This window comes from Mytilus californianus, unplaced genomic scaffold, assembly GCF_021869535.1.
Source record: "Mytilus californianus isolate M0D057914Y unplaced genomic scaffold, xbMytCali1.0.p SCAF_9, whole genome shotgun sequence".
NCBI lineage: Eukaryota > Metazoa > Mollusca > Bivalvia > Mytilida > Mytilidae > Mytilus > Mytilus californianus.
Window position 1 is genome coordinate 28,631,750 of NW_026262745.1, and position 23,424 is coordinate 28,655,173.

The 23,424-nt window shown below is 32.4% G+C and overlaps 1 protein-coding gene across 3 annotated transcripts; it reads left to right on the forward strand.

Annotated features, from left to right (window-relative positions):
* Window positions 1-807: 807 nt before the first annotated feature.
* Window positions 808-20,023, forward strand: LOC127714086 (UDP-N-acetylglucosamine--peptide N-acetylglucosaminyltransferase 110 kDa subunit-like). 3 transcript variants are annotated; one of them, XM_052220039.1, is made up of 20 exons: window positions 808-1,098; window positions 5,423-5,573; window positions 5,895-6,138; window positions 8,419-8,487; window positions 10,739-10,855; window positions 11,313-11,392; window positions 11,601-11,690; window positions 11,922-12,027; window positions 12,625-12,866; window positions 13,478-13,631; window positions 14,068-14,169; window positions 14,522-14,701; window positions 14,923-15,081; window positions 15,577-15,666; window positions 16,190-16,315; window positions 16,816-17,085; window positions 17,450-17,920; window positions 18,328-18,445; window positions 18,741-18,864; window positions 19,194-20,023. In XM_052220039.1, exons 1-20 carry the CDS (start codon window positions 1,050-1,052, stop codon window positions 19,345-19,347), a joined length of 3,096 nt encoding a protein of 1,031 aa, XP_052075999.1. In that variant the 5' UTR covers window positions 808-1,049; the 3' UTR covers window positions 19,348-20,023. The 3 variants fall into 3 exon arrangements, with proteins under 3 accessions (XP_052075999.1, XP_052076000.1, XP_052076001.1); XM_052220041.1 differs by lacking the exons at window positions 808-1,098; window positions 5,423-5,573 and adding an exon at window positions 9,609-9,690 and having other exon boundaries at window positions 6,068-6,138; XM_052220040.1 differs by lacking the exons at window positions 808-1,098; window positions 5,423-5,573 and having other exon boundaries at window positions 6,059-6,138; window positions 8,419-9,690.
* Window positions 20,024-23,424: the final 3,401 nt, after the last annotated feature.

Below are 23,424 nucleotides of genomic sequence, written 5' to 3' on the forward strand. Positions count from 1 at the left end.
TAAATGATACCGGAAACGGCCTTTTTCAAACCGGAAGTAACAAATTATCTCCCTTATTTCAAACAAAAATGTATAGAAACCATATATTTTTAAATTCAGCGTATAATAAGCTATCATTTGGCGCTGAAAATTACATTTCTAACCGAGTTTTAATATTTTTCACATCAAAATATATCGTTTCGGGTGGAAAGACCTTCAATTGTTCTCTGAACAATTGGTTTTTAATTATTATTTTTATTATTAGATGATTTTTTTGTGTTAATTCCAAGTGGAATCCATATTGTTTTTATTCACCATGCAGTATCTGAGACATAACACATGTGTTATAATAGTCTCTGCCAGTATATAGAGTGGGTGGCGCATATTCGCCTTGTACACATTTTCGCCGTTTTGCTATTTCTTCTGTAAAATTTTTGTGCCTTTACCCAATACTTGCCTAAAAAGATGGTAAAGGCTGTTTGTAATGTTCGAACTGTTGATATCCCGCTTTACCCCATTTCCAAGGTTATTCGCACTATATAAAGAAATGCGCAGGTGTTTTAAACGATTTTGGCAATTATGTAATAATATTTGTATTTGTACGGCCACGTATGAATTTTTTAATGACAGTGAATTCCAGTTCCTAGTAAAATGACATGGACACGTTTTTACGTAGGAAAATAAATCTTTGTAATAATAAATAGATAATTTTAACATTGGGAACTATAAACCGTATTTGTGGAATATTTTTCTTCACCCTTGGTAGCCTCAAAAAACATAACGGCCAATCAAATGGGCGATTTCAGGTATGTGATCAAATGACCTTGACTTCGTGCTAGCGAGGCATTGACGTCATCGGATAAAAAATTTCCAGTTTGAGCTGACGAGGACCAAGTTTATACTTCATATATAGTGGTCACTATTATTATTCAGAAAATTTGATGACTGAGAAAGGAATTTACACATATTGACTTTCAGTGAATAATATACAGTGTTCGAATAATCACCAGACCATATAAATCTTTTATCAGGACGTCAACGGACAAAGACGATCGCCATTTTTTGTCAGGATGAAGGAAATTGCCACAATGGCAACGTTTACCGTTTCTGATGTCACAGGTACTTTGAAAGCATAATTTTATACACATACCAATTACATGCATATAAAAAATGGTGGGTTGTCACAGTATTGTATGCAAAAAATAAACAATTACAGCATAAAAGTTACCTCTCCCCCTTTTTGGTTATTTGGTCGTTGTGCGTGGCAAATCAAAGGTGCTGTTTTACACATTATTTTGTGCTGACAAGGTTTATCTTTTATCAAGATAGACATACAGACTTGTATTGATCAGAATCGCTAAGCATTCAGCTAAAATATGTACCTGAACATGGATGAAATATTTGCCACTGGACGTTAAGTAACCCACTAATTATCAATCAGTGATAAAATCAAATTTATATACTTACTGTTTATGAATTTGATAGCTAATCCCCCCTTAAGATATGTTTTCACTGAACTAGTACACAATTTTATTTAGGGGCCAGCTGAGGACCACCTCCGGGTGCGGGATTTTCTCGCTGCGTTGAAGACCCATTGGTGGCCTTCGGCTGTTGTCTGCCCTTTGGTCAGGTGTTGTCTCTTTGACATATTCTCCATTTCTATTTTAACTTTCTTAAGGCATATATGTACTTCCAAACCGAATGCACTGTTCTTTACCAAAGAAATACATTTTTCTAATATTTACAGCTTTTCTATAAAAGCATGCAAAGCAAACATTTGATCGACTTGCTATGTTTGCTTGGATGTTTGTAAACCAGACTACACAAAAGAATTTTATTTTTACAGGACATTCGGTCTGGTAAACAACCTGGCTTTACCATTTGTTTACCAGACCAATTTTTTTATTACATGTGTACATCTAATTTTATATTATCCAACGAAATACAACAAACTTATGACTTGTTGTGCCCTACTCCTTTCAAATGCACAAAAACAAAATCATGTGACAAGAGTATATTTTGATGAAAGTTGTGCACAATTGCTTGAAAGCATTTCAGTGTTAAAGAAAAGTAATGTGACATTTCATTGGATTTTGACATGAAAATTATTTGTGAACTAAAAATAATTTAGAGTTTCTGTAAAAAATATTTCCTGTATCTTCTTTCTTTTTCATATATCTATTGGTTTTCAATTCTAGTGTTTATATTTCATAGCTGTATTTTGTGAACCTGCTTGGACTTTTTAAAATTTATTTATTGTATTTGGTCGGCAAACCAGGAATTGGCCTTATCCGTTTCCGGAATCTGATCCGGTATTGTCTATTTTTTCGGTTGATGGCAGCCATTGTTGTTTTTAGCAGTCAGATATGTTTTTACTCGGATTTACACATTACTTGTTGGTGATTTTCGGCATAAAGCTAACGGTTGAACAAAATAAACATCGCTGTCATGAATAATAAAGATGAAAATGAATTTTGAGATCGTTTGGGAATTTTGCTCCCAAAATTGGGGAAAATGTAGGGTTTTTAGAAAAATCCACAAAAAAACAACACCGGACATTCAGACTGGAATTCATCAAAATCAAGTTATCACAAATGTATGTAAAAGACTGGTACCTGTAACCAAAGTTAAAATGAAGTGGATGTAAGCAATTATAGGCAATCATACAGCCTTCAACAAAGAGAAAAACCCACACTGTATTGTCGGCTTTAAAAGGCCCAGACATGAAAAATATGAACCAATTCAATTGAGAAAACTAATGGCCTAATTTATAACAAAACATTTTTCGTAAAACAAATATGCTGGACATGAACCAACCACTGAACTACAGGCTCCTGACTCGGAACAGGCATGTAAAGAATGTGGCGGGGGTGAACATGTTTGTGAGCGCTCAAACCCTCCCCCTAACCTGGGACAGTGGTGTTGCAGCACACCGATTTACTTTAGGGTACCCTGTATTTTAGAGCTAGGTTTATAGGGTTATGTTATAATAAAGGTTAGTTTAGTAAAGCCCTACTTCCTCTTAAGTTAGTAAAATCCACCTTTTTGGCTAAACTATTTTATATACCTGTAACCAATTGGCCCGAGAACACAGTTATTTCGTAGTGCATTTCTTTTAGACAATAAATTCAAATTAAAAAAATCGCACCTGCTCTATCTCAAAAAGATTTTTACAGTGTAGTGTACTACTATTGATACAAATAATATCAAAATTATAGAAACTTCTACCAGCTCTAACTCAAAATATTGACAATTCTGTGTTAAGGGGGGCTAAAATTCAGTTTGACAGCTTCCGACATTCTAATTTTTGACCTTTTTTAACTGGACCAAATCACTACTTAACATAAAGATTCAGCACCCAAATTTTTTTAACATGTAATTTCATCCCCTTACTTAATATTTCATGCATAAAATATCAAGAAATAAATTGGGAAAGTGTATCAAAAAAAAAAATGCAAGTTATACACTGTTCACACTAGGGACTATATTTGTAGACAACGAAAACCAAAGGACGATAACTGTGTCCTTGGACCTAATAGGATAGAAAGACTTGACAAATTTTAATAAAACTTTGCATGACCTAAGCTTAGGCAATTTTAAGATAGTTGGCCAAGTTTCATGGACATAGGCTATATATTATAGAAACTAGGGCCATTTTAATATTGAAATTTGGATGTTTATTTTTGTTGTTTAAATCAAATATTTTCAACTGTCAAGATTTTGGCCTAAAAAATTTAAATATTGCAAAAATTTGCTTTTTAAATACTCTTGAATTTAATATAATAAGTATTAAAAGCAACGGAACACTCATTTGATTTATCAGATTTATTACAGTTATTCAAAAGTCAAATTTATATGAGCCTGTGCCTGAAAATAGAGATTTTCGAATTAAGGGAAGCCTTACATAAACACGCATTTTTTTCAACCAATTTGAAGTTTTTGAAGGTTTTTAACCATACATTATTCTTCCATATATATTAAATGTACTTTAAATGTAAAGAAAAGTTACAAAAAGCATACTACATGAGTATGAAATGGTCTTAGGCCATGTAAGACTGAGAATTATTTAGAGTCGATTTAGGCCGTAGCCCATATTTACATATAAAAATGCACACAGAGGCTATAAGGAAGTGAAATTTGTTACTTTTTGCTCATTTCTATGCTAAGATGTCATGATACAAGAAGTCTAATTGCAAAAGGACTCTTGAATTCAACTTTTTTTTGCAGACAGTATGGTCTGATGACCAGTTTTTCACTTTTCAATGGAAAGCTTGCATGTAGTTTTAGTCTCATTTGGCATATATTTGAACCACTTACTATCCTAAAGAAGAAAATTATGGTAGCATATGAAATGAATAGGGTGTACTGATCATTGTAAAGTGTTTTTTTTACAGATTTAGTGAAATATTTGTGACGGACTACAGATTTTATGTACAAAGCTCTTCACATTTCACATACATCAAACAGGCCGTTTAACCAGGGACATAAATACAAATATTCTGCACATTTTTTCTGTGATAATCTACTTTTCTCTAGATTCCGAGTTCACAAATGGTTAATTAAATTTGATTTAAGCATAGAAACACAAATATCAGGAACATAAAAAGCTGTCAGATAGAAAGTCAGCATGGCTCTTAGGCATAAAATGGAAACGGCTTTAAAATGCTTATTTTAGCCGTATAATGCCAAAATGGGACATTTTAACAGAATTTCTGTCAAACAAAGATGTAAATCCTTTACTTTTATTGAGTTTGACAAATTGAAACCAGAAAACCATTCAGGAAAGTTGCCAAAGTACAGAATCTACATTTACGGAATTCATCTCTTAGGCCCGAGAACACAGTTATTTCGTAGTGCATTTCTTTTAGACAATAAATTCAAATTAAAAAAATCGCACCTGCTCTATCTCAAAAAGATTTTTACAGTGTAGTGTACTACTATTGATACAAATAATATCAAAATTATAGAAACTTCTACCAGCTCTAACTCAAAATATTGACAATTCTGTGTTAAGGGGGGCTAAAATTCAGTTTGACAGCTTCCGACATTCTAATTTTTGACCTTTTTTAACTGGACCAAATCACTACTTAACATAAAGATTCAGCACCCAAATTTTTTTAACATGTAATTTCATCCCCTTACTTAATATTTCATGCATAAAATATCAAGAAATAAATTGGGAAAGTGTATCAAAAAAAAAATGCAAGTTATACACTGTTCACACTAGGGACTATATTTGTAGACAACGAAAACCAAAGGACGATAACTGTGTCCTTGGACCAATTGCAATATGATGGTTGCCAAGTTCAAGATTATTTATTCAGCACCTTTTATCATCCTGAACATGCATGAAATATTTGCCACTGGATGTTAAGCAGCCGATTTTTCTTCACTTCATCTCTGATATATAAAATTATTAATTTAATCATTTATTTTTGTTCAGGTTTAGCGGAATTAGCTCACCGGGAATATCAGGCAGGTAATTATGAGAATGCAGAACAGCTGTGCATGCAGTTATGGAGACAAGAACCAGATAACACTGGAGTCCTGTTGTTACTTAGTTCTACACATTTCCAGTGTAGAAGACTGGACAGGTTAGTTCAGAACAAAACTAGTACATGTGGTATTAGAATCATAAAAGTTCAAACAAGTTCATAAGTATTCAATTGTTTAGTGTCATCAAAATTAGAGGACAATCCAAGGAAATTCATTGCGCTGTAAAATGACAAGGACTCAAAATCTGTGTTTGACTGTTTTTCATTTTGGCAGTGACTGGAAAGTGTTCACCACTGTCTGAATAGTTTCCAACTTCTGTGCAAATTAAAAATTTCTTGTATAATTGTAAAATTTACTTGTATATTACATTCACTGCAACACTTGTGTCAGACATTTTGATTTTTAAATACACATTTCAGATCCGCTTACTTCAGTCAGCTTGCCATTAAACAAAACCCAATGTTAGCAGAGGCATACTCTAATCTTGGCAATGTTTACAAAGAGAGAGGACAACTTCAGGAAGCATTAGAGAACTACAGACATGCTGTAAGACTGAAGCCAGATTTTATAGATGGATATATTAACTTGGCAGCAGCCCTGGTAGCAGCTGGAGACTTGGAACAGGCAGTACAAGCTTATGTCACAGCATTACAATATAACCCAGTATGTATGATTAATCTGCTTGATGTAAATCAAGAAACAATTTATATCCGCAAATGTATAAGCTTTTAATTTTTGATATGGTTGTAAAAAGTATAATAGGTTGCCTGGGACTGTCTGTTTCTGTAACTAAAAACAAATGAAAGCAATAAAAGCCAACAGAAGCGTCTCCTTATCCCCCAAAGCAGTAATAGACTGGGAATTATCATCGATTATAAAGTCTGGAGGAAAATTGTAATAATATCATGTCTGATGAAATTTTGTGGAGAGTTATCATGCAAAAGTTTCTCAATTAACAAATATCTCCTACTGGTTCAACTACTGTATATTGTTTATTAATGAGCGTAAGGAGGTGTGGGTAATTGTCAATAATACAGCAAAATTTAGGGTTGAGAAGACTTGACAGGGAAGTAAGTGAACCATGAAAGGGATGAAACCAACTAGATGTTGTTTTGAATGCAAATGATTTAATTATAAGGCCAAAATTAAAATTAAGTTTGTTTCCCCTTACCCGACCGACCCTCTAAAAATCCGCCGACTGAAATAATTTTTTTCGAAAATCGCGTTGTTGTTTTTTTTTTCGTTTCGCTCAAAAGTTCGTTTTTTAATTTCGTTTCCTTGAATTGTCCGTATTTTCAACATTCCGCGAAATCATTGTCGCCCGTGTGTTTGCAGCAAAGGGTAAACAACGTATGCAAGGATACTGAAATTGGAATGGAATAATGTTTTAAATAAATGCACCCAAGCAATCTTAACTACTATTCCATTCTAGCTACGCCTCCAATAACAAAATGCGTAGCGAGAATGGCCGAGTAGTTACGATTGCGCATCCGAGCTCACCCTTGAGCTTAAGATGTTAGGCCCGGTGTTTCTGTCGTGTTTGTGGTAAATCCCTGAGTTCGCCTTTATCAGTGGTTGACTCAATAAGTTGTATATTGGCGTGCTATTTATGCTATTTTGTTTCATTTCGTATGTGATATTGGACCATACACTAGTTGTCTTTGGATAAAATAGTAGTTGATTTTTTTCGAGCTCAGCATCATATTGTGTTGTGAAAAGTCGAGATGACTATACCAGCTAATGCTTTGATAAAAGTTCTTGTAAGTTCTTATGTCTTTTATAAGCTATTATGGGCTGATGATTAAATATGGTCACACATTCCGGGTTTTGTGAAATAAGATGCCAGTGTTTCATTATTATATTTTTAGTTTCTGTATAGATGGGTTGAATTTTGTTAACATTACAAGCGGTTGCTCCCGTTTCGCTGGGCGATGTGTTAGCAAGGTTTCCCTCTCTGTATTTTGTGTTTGATAAAAAAAAATCATTGATTTCAGATATTTGATATCCTCGTTTGAGCTTCTTACTGTTTTTTTAAGATCAGTTTTGCTGCTTGTGTTTCTGAGATACCTCAATACTTCACCCTTGATAAATCCTTTCAATGAAAACACTTTTTGGGTGTGAGCAGTGTCTGTGCAGATATTGATATGTTTCAGTTGGTTTGATATTGGTTTTAATGTCTTGTATCATACTATGCCTTCGTTAAAGAATCTTTCTCCTTTGTATAATTATGACAGTGTCTAAGAATATTGTTTCATTAAAGGAAAATTTGTAGGTGAACTTCAACTATCATTATCATTTTGTTTCTCTGTGTTGAAAGAGTTGTAAAATGTGTTCAAGAATTAACAAACATTGTAAGGTCTGCTAACTCAGCGAATGCTGATCCGCACATAGGCACGCCATTGGTTTCATGGTAAAGTTTATTGTTAAAAATAAATTCATAGTTTTCTAGAATAAGCCTTAATAGGCGTAGTCATACTCGCTTGGATCACGGTTTGTGGCTTCTAGTATTTCCTTAAATGAAAATCAAGTGTACATATTTTTTGCATCGAATGTTACTAGGTAGCAGTCTCATTGGGGTTTTATATTTTCAATTGAATTAATAAAACTATAAGAAAGATATAGAACCGTATCTCAATTTATATGTGGTCTACTCTAAGTCACAAAGACATTGATATTTACAAACATTTTCTAGTCTGAAATTGTAAGGTCTTCTAGTCATGCATAATACGTTATACAGTATGTTGTTTTAGTATCAATAAAGTTCAATTTGTTGTTTTTCTGTGTTTTCCTGTATGTTAGATATATTCAAGGGATTTTCTCTAAAAAAAAAAAAAAAAAAAAGCCTACCTACCTACCCACTTCCAAAATGGTGGGTAGGGTAAGGGGAAACAAAGATATTTTTAATTGCGGCCTAAGTATACATTTGAACTTGTGTTTTTACAGGATTTATATTGTGTGAGAAGTGACCTAGGAAATCTGCTAAAGGCATTAGGAAGACTGGATGAAGCTAAGGTAGGAGATCTTATAAATGTAGCAAACAAGTTGGGTAAAGATAAACATTTTCCCTTAAGTGTATGAAATATATTTTAGTTGTTAATCTCAGCATTATGAGAATAAGAAGGATAAAAAGGCTTCTGTTCAGATATTTCATGGTTTTGTACTTCCCTTAAAAGACAGCATAGATGCAGAATCATTAAAAGATGGGTTGTGTTTCACTTTGATATGCAGTGTAAAAAGGACGACCTAAAACGGGGGGGTTAATATTGAAAAAAAATATTACCATCATATAGTATGAATTTGCATGTAGTCTGTCTTTCAAGGTCATTTGTGTGATAAATGCAGTATTTTCAGAATGCACAGACAGGATGACAAATCAGCCTTCAGAAATTATCTTTTCACAAAATGACTCTCTTTTTTTTTAAGTGCATGATGATTATTTTGGGATACTGTTGTGATAAAAAAAAGCTTCAAACTTATGCCTTTTCATTTGAACAGGAAGAACTTGTGAAAAGAAACTTTCAAGACTTTGTCATCCTGTCTTTTTAGAGAATTACAACATTACAGAAAGAAAGAGACTATAAATTTCAATACTTTTGTACAATATACCATTTGTGTTGAAAGTTTCAAAACTTGACCCTTTAGTGAGTGGTCTATTTACCTATTTCAGGAAATTAAACATTCTTTTTATTTGTAATTTCTGATTTTGATGTGAAAAAGTTCTTCATTTTTATTCTGCAAAACTTTTATTATGCAAGAGTATTGATCTTTGAAAGAAATATTTAATTGCTATTTGAATCTGAAAAAGCCTTCTTATTCTTCCCTTTAACGGTCATGTGTTGTTTTTCTGTGTGTTTCAAATAGCTAACCCTTATATATGAACTCCATAAACTGTAAATTGACACAGATAAGTTTCATCTGAAGTTTGATTCAGCTTCAGTGCATTGATCTTTTTTGACAAGTACTGCCATGGAATGGGGATTGGGATATTGATAACCTAGCTATTTGTTATATGCAGGTTTTATGAATAGTTGTATATTATGTGTATATGAATTACACGAAACATACTAAAAAAGAAATTACTAATACTACTTTACCTTACTAATTAAAAATCTTTTTTATCGTTTCTATAATAGAAAAGCTGGTATCAAAATCATACCATGATGGAACACAAGTCAACAGGAAAAGCCACTTGGAATTCAGGGTGACCTTTCAATGGTAATTACTACAAAACAACACGGTAAAAAGAGGTATTGTATAAAAAAAAACATTCGAACCACTGTTTTGGCTATCTCTTGACTTTTTTCTTTGGCATTCTATCTCTAAAAGATGTGAGGAATTTGGTCTTTGTGTTGTAAGTATAAAAGAATTATTAAAAAGATTCACAAAAAATTATAATCAAACAGTTTTATTAAATCTTGACTTTTCATTCTAATTGGAAAAAAAATGGATTTTTTTCTCTGTCTTCAAAATTCAATCTTTGGCTTGTTTGAATACTGAAAAATTAGCAATTCTCAATGGAATTTTGAAAGGGTCATAATGAAGACTTGGAGGCGCATATTCAAGCACGCGCTTCTGCAGACGCTTGCGGTCGCAGCAGAGAAATATCTTTCAGTTGTTAGATACCTAAAATTGACTTTCAGGACTTGCAGGAAATATAAATTATATTCAATTATTCTATTTGTGTTTTAGATTTTGGATATTTTTCCTTCCGAATATTTGCAAAATGTTGATCAAAAATATTTGTTTGCAAGATACTGTCTGAAAGTCTGCAATTGGAAAATATTTCTTAGCATTTGAATTTTTAAAGTGAAATTCTAAGCATAAGTCCTTGCTCTTCAATGCTGATCATATAAGTGAATCAAATCACTTGATGTAATTTTATGATTGGTTTACTAACTGATCATGATTTATTGTTTGTATTATTTTGGTTACCCTTTATTTTCACTTTTATGCTCAAGTATTTGAAGAAATAATATTTTATGCTTACAGTTTCATAGACGAGGAAACTTTGTGTTTCAAGATTTTGTGCTAGAATCAACATAAAATTCCAGATAAATATTACAATGAAATTGATTCTTTCATTGAAAGTTTTTATATTGATAATATGGTAAGTGCAGATAACAGAGACATCAGGGTTCCTCTGTCAGAAGTTCAAGATGCATTCAGCGCATGCGTAGGAGCGCAGCAAAGCGTGGCAAATGGCATTAAAGGCGATACTTGTGGATTAATTTTATACTGAACAACTTTTTTTCTGAATTTGTAGGCTTGTTATTTGAAGGCCATAGAGACACAACCAAGCTTTGCTGTGGCTTGGAGTAATTTAGGATGTGTGTTTAATGCTCAAGGTGAAATATGGTTAGCAATTCATCATTTTGAGAAGGTAAGATGATTTAAAAAATATATTTTACATGTTAAGCTATCAACTGTTGGTTCCCACTTAGTGGTGAGCCCAGCTAATATTAATCTCCAAATTGTATTATAGACAGTTTAGTCTGACACCAACAAAATGACTTTTCCTACAAGTAATCCAAAGCAAATATTTCAGATAATTGTCTGGATGTGTGTCTTCTCTTTTCAAATAATGTCCTCCAAAGTTAAATATTGTTTTCTTCAAAATCTGGTGCTAGGAACATTACAATCTCAGGAAGGGATTATTTCAACTAAACCCTAATAACTGTCTGAAAATGTTTTTAAGAACAGATAACTTATTTCAACATTCCATTAGACTTGGTACATGTGGTAGATTTGTATTCTCCTCACAAGATGTACACATATTACATATAAATCTATGATGTTCAGAATTGTTGTTAATAAGTTATTGTTGTATTTATATATAGGCAGTAGCATTGGATTCCAACTTCTTAGATGCTTATATCAACCTGGGAAACGTGTTAAAAGAAGCAAGAATATTTGATAGGTAAATCTGAAATCAATTATTGACAGACTATTGTATAAATAGATTTCATAACATAAAAAAAGTAAATAAATTTATTTAACATTCATAGTTAATTTATTCTTTAAATAATTTTTTGTCTGAATAAGCTGATAATTATTAGTCTGATTAAATTCAGAATATCAGTTGTAACTATTAAATAAATGTCATAACCAAATTATTTCCATTGTAGAGCCGTAGCTGCCTACTTGAGGGCATTGAATTTGAGTCCAAATCATGCAGTTGTACATGGAAATCTTGCTTGTGTTTATTATGAACAAGGGTAGGTTATAAGATCAATTTTGAAATATAATATCCATAAAGATTTCTGCTTGTATGGTTGAATGGATACAAGATGCTTCCTTACAGAATTGATCAATTTAACGAATGTAAAATTGAGATTAAAGACTGAAAAATAGTAGAAATGAATTTAAATCTTTTTAAATAAGCATAAGTCCTTAATTTTGTTGTATTTTGCTAGATGTAATTTGAATAAACATATGTAATTTTGTAGATTAATAGATCTTGCCATAGATACCTATAAAAGAGCCATAGAGTTACAGCCAAACTTCCCTGATGCTTATTGTAATCTTGCCAATGCACTGAAAGAAAAGGGAAAGGTGAGTTTGAGCTTATTCGAAAAGCAAAATTTTGACCTAGATCCAGAATAACCCCTCTTGCCAGTGGCTGTCACAATTTCTAACCCTTTAGTTAATTATAGTAACTGATCTTCCCACAGGCTCTTAAAAAATTTCTCCAATTGAAGGATATATGTTATCATTAACCACCTTTTAGCTAGGCACAGGGGTTTTACAATATCTATTAGTTTGCCAATAATTTCTGAAGCAGGTTAAGGAAACAATATTTCTTTCAATCAATATTCTAAACTCTTTTCATTAGACTTACAGATAGCAACCATCTTTAGAGGTTGTGGACATTTAATAGGTTATTATCAGGATCGGATAAAGCATCAAATAAAATGATTACAATGTATACCATGATGGTCTTTAAAAAATCAACATTTTGACCTGAATAGTTCCTCAGTTTCATATTTATTTTAAGAACAGATCTGTTTGGTATAAGCGTATTTTTTTTGTAGGAATGAAGAGACAGTATCAAGGTGCAGTGTTAAATTGGATAATACATACACTATCTCTTGCTTTAGATATTGCTTTAGATTAAATAGATCACATTTTTTGCTGATTGATATATTTCAGGTTGTTGATGCTGAAGAATGTTATAACACAGCACTGAAGTTATGTCCCACACATGCAGATTCATTAAACAACTTGGCAAACATCAAACGAGAACAGGGTTTAACTGAGGATGCAGTCAAGTTATACATGAAGGCTTTAGAGGTCTATCCAGAGTTTGCTGTAGCCCATTCTAATTTAGCCAGCGTACTACAACAGCAAGGAAAATTACATGAAGCATTATTACATTATAAAGAAGCCATCAGGTACGTTTGAATTTATTAAAATGAACAAAAGGAAATTAGGGGTATACATCAATGAAACAGCAACCCAACAACAGAAAGAAGACACCAATGACATCTACATGTAAACATACTGTCTTCAACAAAAGAAAAATGTTATAAGATAACAGCAACTTCCAAATTGACTCTTAAGACAAAATTAAACAAGCCCAAAGATCCCCCTCTACATTTAATTCTGTAAACAACAGAAATCAATAAAAAAATCAAGATAAAAGAACTATTGCCATTATTTTCAACCTGGGGTAAGGCATATAGAAGTATGAAAAAAGTTGAATGATTGCCAATGAGACTATCCACCAGTTGTATGATTGCCAATGAGACTATCCACCAGTTGTATGATTGCCAATGAGACTATCCACCAGAAGTTTGCTAAGTTTTGATTTGAAAGAAAGAAAAAAAGCTTAAAATCTGTATTTTACCTGATTAAAAGGCAACTTGTATATGTATGTATGTTTCTCAATATGAGGTTCTCAAAAGTTCTACAATATATGAAGTAAAAATAGAAAGCAGTTCACTGAAAAGCAGTATATGATTAGTATGAATAACTTGATCTTTAATGTAAATGAATTTTGCAGGATTTCCCCGACATTTGCTGATGCCTATTCTAACATGGGTAACACATTGAAGGAGATGCAGGACATACAAGGAGCACTACAATGTTATACCAGAGCTATACAGATTAACCCAGCATTTGCTGATGCTCATAGCAATTTGGCGTCCATACATAAAGTAAGGAAAGCTAGAAAAGCCTTTTAAGTCTCATTTAATCAGGAAATAGCAAAAAAAAAAACCAACAAAGAAAAATGGAATCTTTATAAATATCTTTAGAAAGCATAACAATCATGTTTTTTTTTTGTAGTTAAAAAGTCATGAGTGGCATATATTATTTTACTGGATATTTAAACAAAAAAATCAGTTTCTGAACAGGAAAATTCCGATCAATCTATAAATTTTTGAAAAGGAGGGGGGGGGGGGGAGGTTATTATTTAAAACTGCATGTACAAGAAGTTAAACTAAAATTTACAAAGCAAAATATTTTATAATCAAAGGTAGTAGTAATATACATACTGTCTTACTATACAAGCTGTCATCTGACATTTTTATTTACTCTAGTAAATCAAAATTCAGCATTCTTTTATAAGTCGTTAAACAAAATATTTTACAGGATTCAGGAAATATACCAGAAGCTATATCATCCTACAGAACAGCTCTGAAATTGAAGCCAGACTTTCCTGATGCCTATTGCAACTTAGCACATTGTTTACAAGTAAGTTACTTTAGATTAAAAATCCTCATCAAAGATGCCAGGCTTTATACGATTTAGATACACTAGACTCAAGTTTTGTCTTCATGAGTCAAGTTTCGTCTTCATTAGAATCGTTCAAGACAATCTCATCCAAACAGTTTGACCATAGAAATACTGAACAGAAATGAATTTTGCAAAATATTGCCATATGAATTTCTGAACAAATGACCTTTTCACACGACTTCGTGTAAACTTATTCATCGAAAGAAATACATGCAAGTTCAGATGAATTACTTTTATTTGCATAATACATCAAAAATACTATCCTTTTTAAAAGTATAAATTTGACATATTTTCTGGTTGTATTTTATAGATTGTGTGTGATTGGAGTGACTATCCAGCTAGAATGAAACGTCTTGTACAGATTGTCCAGGATCAGTTAGAGAAAAATCGTTTGCCATCAGTACATCCACATCATAGCATGTTATACCCACTGTCTCATTCAATGAGGAAAGCTATTGCTGCCAGACATGCTAATCTTTGTCTAGAAAAGGTATATAAACATTGTTTAGCATTCAAATTTATTATCCTCATCAAAACATGTTATTCCAGTAGTTTAATTCACTAAGGATTTTGTTACTTTGATCATATTTTCTTCGTGAGATGTGTAAGGCTCAATATTGAAAGTTTCAAAGTACAACGTTTGAGTATTAATGATTTTTAACATTCAACAAATTATTCACATGTTGTTACTCAATGTTATTTTTATTACAGATAAATGTTTTACATAAACCTCCATTTGAACACCCTAGTGCACACATAGATCCTAGTGGCAGGCTTAAGGTTGGCTATATCAGCTCCGATTTCTGTAATCATCCGACATCACATCTAATGCAAAGTATTCCTGGAATGCACGACAAGAGGGAAGTTGAGGTAAAAATTCTTCTTTTTCTCTCGAGTTGATGGTAAGGGCTTTTCCATTAAAACATACATGGTACCCAGGGAAGGCACTTTAAAAATGGAGAAACCACCTATATATATATAGAGGCAAATTAAAATTTCACATTTCCACTATGCAAAAATCTAACCATAGTTGAGATTTGGAAGTGCCTTCCCTGGGTCCCATGTATGTTTTTAGGGAACAGCCCTTATAAAGAAAGGTCAAGATTACATGAGAGTAAATAAATTGAATATTTAAAGATCACAAGAACAGCATTGCAAATTGAAGTTTTGTCAAAGTGGTTGATTTGGTTGTGATATTTGCTATATTTAAAGTTTGTGTGCCATAGTGAAAAAATAAAAGAATTTTTTAGATAACTTTAATAAGTCATAGTTGTATGTAGACTGTCTACCAAAACATTCTAAATACATACATATGTGGTTACTGTACATTATCAAATTACAAGTCGATGAAATTCTCTGTTGCAGATATTCTGTTACTCCTTAAGTCCAGATGATGGAACAACCTTCAGAAACAAGATTGCTAGTGAAGCTGAACATTTCATTGATCTATCACAGGTAAACATCCTGACTAAAACCTATAACTTGAGGAAGAGGGTGTCTCAATTAAAGACTATAGAATTTCAAATACTTTGTTAATATTTAGTTTATATCATGCTTCTTTCAATAAAAAATGTATACTAAAAAGTAGGGGTTACAGGGCTTTTTTTTTTTTCGAGCTACAGGTTGTTCAAAATTGTTAGATTTTGTAAAGATTAAGCATGGAAAAACTATTTTCAGGTGAATAGAAAGCAAACTAAATATTAAAATGAAATATGAGAAGACAGTTCTTATGATGTGCTTTCAGAAAATAAAAATGAAAATTGGGGTCATCCAACTCCTTTTCTTACTATTTAACAAATAGGTTTAATTTACTGAGCATTCTTTAAATAAAACAAAAATGTTTGAGCTGGATGCACTTATGTGTTTTGCAAACTTACTTTTAATATCCAATAAAGTAAATTTGACAACCATGAAAGGGGAATTAATGTTTTAAACCCTAACCCATCGGAGTATTATGAGAGATCCTTTTCTTTCTCAGGTGCCATGTAATGGTAAAGCTGCGGACAGGATATATGCAGATGGTATCCAAATTCTTGTAAACATGAATGGTTACACAAAAGGAGCTAGAAATGAATTATTTGCTCTGAAGGCAGCTCCTATACAGGTTTGTATATAGGATACATAGTTATAATGGTCTGAACGTTAAAGGTAGGTGGAATATATCAATGAAACAGCAGCACAAAAACACAAAAAGACATGACATCACAAGATTAATAAATGGAAAATTAATGTATAGAATCTGATGTATTTTTCTGAAACAGAGACCGGTTCACACGTATCAACAACACAAAAAGACATCTGACATCACAAGATTAATAAATGGAAAATTAATGTATAGAATCTGATGTATTGTTTGGAAACAGAGACAGGTTCACACGTACATGTAATATTGATACATGTACGTTTGAACCTGTCTCTTGTTTTTAAACAAGTTGACATATTTTCATAATATTTTTGAATGCTTTAAAATGGGTCTTTTGTAGAAAGTTATGATTTGGGAAAAAAAACTTGCACCTAGTCTGTAATTGGTAGATATCAAAATAAATTAGATCTTGCAAAACAGAATAAATGAAAACAAAGTATTAATTTGCATTTGAATTACAGGTGATGTGGCTTGGATATCCAGGTACAAGTGGCGCTTCATTTATGGATTATATTTTAACTGATGAAGTGACATCACCGATACATTTAGAAGATCAATATTCTGAGAAGTTAGCCTTTATGGACAATACATTTTTTATTGGAGATCATCAGCAAATGTTCCCTCATATCAAGAACAAGATACTTATAGAGTCAAATGGCAAAGTATCAGATAACAATATCATATTGAATGGCGTAGATCTGGAACCTCTCAAAAGAACGGGAGATGTTAAGGTAAAGCTTTCTTAGTATCCTCAGTCTTCTTACCTTACATAGAAGTTAATTAGTATCCTCAGTCTTCTTACCTTACACAGAAGTTAATGCTTATATTTTATGTTGCAAGTACAAGGCTATATTTTAGAAATAATATTTTATAGTTATTTTAAGCATATTGCAAGATAATTATATAACAACAAAAGAATGAATTCCAATGAAATTAGAATGAAAACAGGACCACTTATGCATTTGTTTCTTATTATCAGGTATTTAGCATTCACATATATTTTCTGAAGAGCATAGCTGTAAAATTCTTGATATTACAAAAGAAGAAAACGGACTTGTACAAAGAAAAGTAATGACTTTATAACTATATTTACAGAGAGTAGTATATGAGGCTGAACATGGAGAGACAACAGATGATGAAGATGGATCACCTGCCAAGGTCACATTTGACATCATGGATTTACCTGTACAAACTATTCTCCAAACCATGATCCAGACAGGACTGTCTCATTCTATGATTAATGATATTGTGATCCAGAATGGTGTTACAACAAACCAAACAAACAATAAGGCTGCCACCGGAGAGGAAATACCACAGAACATCATTATTAGTGCTCGTAGTCAGTACAGTTTACCAGACGATGCTGTTGTGTACTGTAACTTTAACCAGTTATACAAGATAGATCCAGCTACACTGGACATGTGGATAGAGATTCTTAAGAATGTTCCTGACAGTATATTATGGTTATTGCGGTTTCCAGCTGTTGGTGAAGCTAATGTTGTCAAGAGAGCAACAGCTAGTGGTTTGAATGCTGACAGGATTGTTTTCTCCCATGTTGCTCCAAAGGTAAATGTTTATTGTAGTCTTCTACTCTTTCAATTTTGTTGATGTGTAGCATTTGAAGTGATTCAGAAAAATTACAAATTTAAAGGTATCAATGAATGGTGTCACTGTATTTTAACATCTACATGTTTTTCTTTTTTTTTGTTGCTTGTTACTCAATTGAAATTTCATAAAGGCCAACAATGTTCACATAATATCTACAAATAAGTGTGGTTACATCTACTTCTGATGTTAAGTTCTTTGAAAAATTCATCAGAATTGAAAAAAAATCCCAAATTTGAACCTAAAAGCTCAACTTGCCCTGCAAGAGTTTTGTTTACAGAAATGACAATACATTGTGAAACTGTATTGACTTTCCTTTAAGAACAGATTTTCTGCATACCCTTCCAAAACTATCTTATAATTTTCAGGAGGAGCATGTACGAAGAGGTCAGTTGGCTGATGTATGTCTCGATACACCATTGTGTAATGGTCATACAACAGGCATGGATGTATTATGGGCAGGAACACCTATGATTACATTACCAGGTATGTCTATTATTCTTCAGTCATTTATTTTAAATGTCGTATTATTTTGTTTAGATTTAAGCATGAAATAAAGTTCTTGTTATTTGAAATTATAAAAAAAGATCATTTACAGCAAAATCAAACAATTTAAACATTTATAATAAATAATTGCTCCAGCAGTGAAGCTTATTTGTATTGCCCTTATAAGAGATTGATTGTTGGACTCAGGACACCATATTGTAGAAACTTTCTAAAATAGTCAATGGGTATGTTTTTAACGATTTAATAGTAGCTTAATAAATTTTATTATATTTAGGTGAAACACTGGCTTCCAGAGTAGCATCATCTCAGCTGCATGCATTAGGATGTTCTGAATTAGTAGCAAAAAACACAGAAGATTACATCAAAATAGCAACAAAACTTGGTGCAGAACCTCAATAGTAAGTAGTTTAATAATTTATAATGTTGACTAATTGGGACTTTTATACCCAAAGCTTATTTGATGCAGAGAGGAAAGAGAAAGAGCAAGGTATCAATACTTAAAAGATGTTTGTTTGAATGCAATCTGTGGTGATACCAAATACTGGGAACTACAGCATTATCTCAGATTAATATTTAATGCATTAATGTGATTTTGGTAGTTAACCAGTGATTCATTGTCCCTCTACTCTACATAAACAATCTTAGATAACTCATGTTCAATGTCACTTACTTGTTGACAGTAAATACTATGAGTAATTATAATAAATAAATTTTGTTTATTTTTCAGTTTGAGGAGGATGAGAGCTAAAGTTTGGAAGGGTAGAACAGCAAGTCCCTTGTTTAGCATAAGGCAGTATGCTCACAGTATGGAGAAATTATTTAAAGAAATGTGGAGAAAATATGAAAATGGAGAGGAAGTAGATCATATCACTAATACGTAAATTTGAAGTGTTTCATGACATTGAAAGTGCTTTGTGTCTGTGTCCTGAACAATGTGACATTGTATATATTTCAGTGTTCATACCCCCCTGAATGGATAGTTTTTTAAAATTCAGTGTACTTTAATGTGTAAATAAGTGTGCTCATCAATTCATTACACATGTACAGATTGTATAGACATTCATTTAATCATTGTATATACCAGAAATGTTAGTTTTCACTTTCTATCATAATTTGATTTTTTGATTTTTTACAAAAGTCAAGAAAATTAGATGTTTGAATAGATGTTTTATAACAAGATTAGTATTAAGCTAATGTTTGCAGAGAGTTTATTTGTTCAATAGTTTAACCCAAAAAGAAAATATTATAGACCTATTTCTAGTTCATTTGAGGCAAATTTGGCATGCATGATAGTATGATTATTAATTAAGCATTGAAATGACAAGTCTTGGAAATTGTTGACAAACATTTTATTATGCAATAGTTGTTATTTTATTGTGCACATTTTAGCTAGTAATTGTACATAAAGGGAAATACAATTTTCCTGTGCCTGATGTAGATGTTAAGTGGGAAGTTTTTATCAGAATGCTTGGCATTATATTTATTGTTATACCTTATTTATTGAAGGATGAACGATCACTGTCTGCAGAATATAAACAACAAAAACCAAAACAAAAATTAGTTTTTTTTCTTCAAGAAATGTTGTTTTTTGTCAGCCTTTCTGACACACATAAGTAAAGAAAGAAGTCTTCAATTTGGGTTATATATAAATAGAAGATGTTGGGTAAATATCAATGAGAGAGCAACCCAAAAAAAACCCCTATTTTGCTACTTACTCTTTTTAGCTCATCTTTCCTAAAAGAAAATGTGAGCTTTTGCCATCACTCAGCGTCCGTCGTCATTGTCGTCCATCCGGTGTAAACTATTTCATAGATCTTCTCCTCTGAAACTACTGAACCAATTCCAGCCAAACTTAAGCTGAATGATCCTTAGGGTATGTTGTATCAAAATTTTAGTTTTATTTACTGTTTAGTAAAAAACATGGCAGCCGTAGCTAAAAATAGAATGTAGGGGGTAAAATGTAGTTTTAGTTTTATTTTGTGTTTCGTCAAAAAACATGGCCGTTGTGGCTAAAAATAGAACATAGGGTAAAATGCAGTTTTTGGCTGATATCTCAAAAACTAAAGCATTGATAGCAAAACTCACAGGAGTGAAAGTGTTCATTAGGTAGACAGATCTACATGCCCTGAAATATTTAGACAAATTATCCAACTGATTTTGGGGCTATTGCCCCTGAATTGACAATTTTAAGGAAATTTTGCAGTTTCTGGTTATTACCTTGAATGTTAGAGAAAAAGATGAACAACAAACAGCAAAAGTGTTTTGCAAAGAAAGATCTTCAAATAATTCAAATGATCAAAATTGTCAATTGATCCCTGAAGGAGTTATAACCCTTTAAAGACATTTTTTCTTAATTTGTTCATCATGTTTGTTAATTTTCAAAAATTTATGAAAGTTTAATTCAAAAAAATTACAAGTGAGCGATTCAGGCTCTTGAGAGCCTCTTGTTTGTTAATACATCTGAAAGACCTAAACAAAACACTCCCATGTATCATGTATTCTTAAAAAGGAGGAAACAACTGTATAGTATATTATTGCTTTAAGGATACAAAGTTTATAAAATGGTGATAAACAGTCTTTTTTAACAAGCTATGCTTAAGGTAGATACGTTTACCAGGGGGATGAAAACAAGATACTATAGATATTAAGACAAAACTGGCTTTGTAAATAAATATAGTGAATATTAAGAATTATGTGCATCAGTCCAAGATGTTACCATATAATGGAGGTTACACAGAACAAACTACAATAACAATGAAACAAACCAGACATTACAGACATAACTGCCAAGTATAAATTAACAACAAAAACATGCATATCTGTATGAATAAACAAAAAAAAATGGAATATATATCAATGAGCTAGAAAACCCAGTAGTTGTATACATTCAAAAAGTCACTTGTATATGGAAACAAACGGGATGGTATTAAAATACTTCATGAATAGATTTTGTCTTAAATTGAATCAGATGTTAACCAATTTACTCACCAGTTTGTAGAAGTATGCAATTATTGGTAATTGTAAGACCTTCAACAATGAGAAAAACCATTATCACAATAGGGTATAAAAGGCCAGACAAGAAAATTGGAACAATTTAATTGAGCAATTTAACATAATTTATAACAATTCAATTTACGGAAAACAAATATGAGAGACTTCAACCAACAACAACCACTGTAGTCTGTATTACAGGATATGAATACTGAATCTTTTTTAGTGTGCAAAAAATGGCTGCCACTTGCTAATGATTTTTATATGACCGCAAAAAAATTTTGCGGTTGTATATTGGTATGATGTTGGTGTCGTCGTCATCCGAAGACACATTGGTTTTCGCACTCTAACTTTAGTTTAAGTGAATGGATCTCTATGAAATTTTACCATAAGGTTCAATACCACAAAAGGAAGGTGGGGATTGATTTTGGGGGTTATGGTACCAACAGTTAAGGAATTGGGGGCCAAAAATAAGCATTTTTGTAACTTCCAGACATAACTTGTGTGTTAGTGTATGGATCTCTCTGACATTGTACCATAAGGTTCCATATCACAAAGGGAATGCTGGGATTGATTTTGGGGGTAATTGCCTCCAAATTTTAGGAATTTGGGGCCAAAAAGGGGCAAAAAACAAGCATTTTTCTAGTTTCATGACAATAACTTGTGTGTAAGTGTATGGATATTTATGAAATTGTACTACAAGGTTCCATATCACAAAGAGAAAGCTGGAATTGAGTTTGGGGGTAATTGCCCAAAACGTTTAGGAATAAGGGGCCAAAAACAAGCATTTTTCTAGTTTCCAGACAATAACTTGTGTTCAAGTGTATGGATCTCTGAAATTGTACTGCAAGGTACCATACCACAAAGGGAAGGCTGGGATTGATTTTCGGGGTAATTCCCTCAAAATTTTAGGAATTAGGGGCCATAAATGGCAAAAAAACAAGTATTTTTCTAGTTTCAGGACAATAACTTGTGTGTAAAAGTATGGATCTTTATGAAATTGTACTGCAAGGTTCCATATCACAAAGGGAAAGCTGGGTTTGAGTTTTGGGGTAATTGCCCTAAACGTTTAGGAATTTGGGGCCAAAAAACAAGCATTTTTCTAGTGTCCAGACAATAACTTGTGTTCAAGTGTATAGATCTCTCTGAAATTGTACTGCAAGGTACCATACCACAAAGGGAAGGCTGGGATTTAGTTTGGGGGTGATGAATCATAAGGGGGTTCAAAAAATTGGGGGGGGGGGGTGTGTGATTTTTTTTTCCTTTTTTTCTTTTAAAATTTTCCATTTTAAATTGGTTATTTCTGATTTATATATAAAAGCAAATAATAATGATATGGTTTGGATAGGTAAATAAAATTTTTTAAGTTCTTGGACCACATTCATTCTGTGTCAGAAACCTATGCTGTGTCAAATATTTAATTACAATCCAAATTCAGTGCTGTATCAAGCTTGAATGTTGTGTCCATACTTGCCCCAACTGTTCAGGGTTCGACCTCTGCGGTCGTATCAAGCTGCGCCCCAGCTGGAGCATTTTTTATAATATGCTAGGTGATCGATTCAGACCTTGTGAAGCCTGTAATTGAGACATAGTATACAGCCAAGTTTTTTACTGTTTTCTGAATGAAAAATTTAGTAATTAAATTGGTTCAGTATGGCGGGAGGCTGCCAACAGTTTCTGTGGAATAACTTGTGAACTGGTCAACCAATGCTTTTCAAATTTTGATGTTATACTAATGACAAAATGGAGGTCATTTTTGATAAAGACTATCTTCACTTTTACAGTTGAGAGTTTTGGTCCATGATATATTGGAAAATGGCACTTTATGTTGTTTCGGTTCAACAACTTAAGAACTCTTCTTCCAATGGTTTTAAAATTATAAAATATGTTGTTACTGATGACAAAATGGAGATCAAGTTCTATGTTGACAATTTTCACTTGCACTTTCAGAAATTATGGTCCTTGAT

Excerpts from the sequence above, each read along its gene's own strand:
- LOC127714086 (XM_052220039.1), top strand. The coding sequence starts at position 1,050 with ATGAAGGAAATTGCCACAATGGCAACGTTTACCGTTTCTGATGTCACA. Across the intron at positions 12,028-12,624 it reads CACTGAAAGAAAAGGGAAAG|GTTGTTGATGCTGAAGAATG; the intron begins GTGAGTTTGAGC and ends GATATATTTCAG. Across the intron at positions 15,082-15,576 it reads ACGACAAGAGGGAAGTTGAG|ATATTCTGTTACTCCTTAAG; the intron begins GTAAAAATTCTT and ends TCTCTGTTGCAG.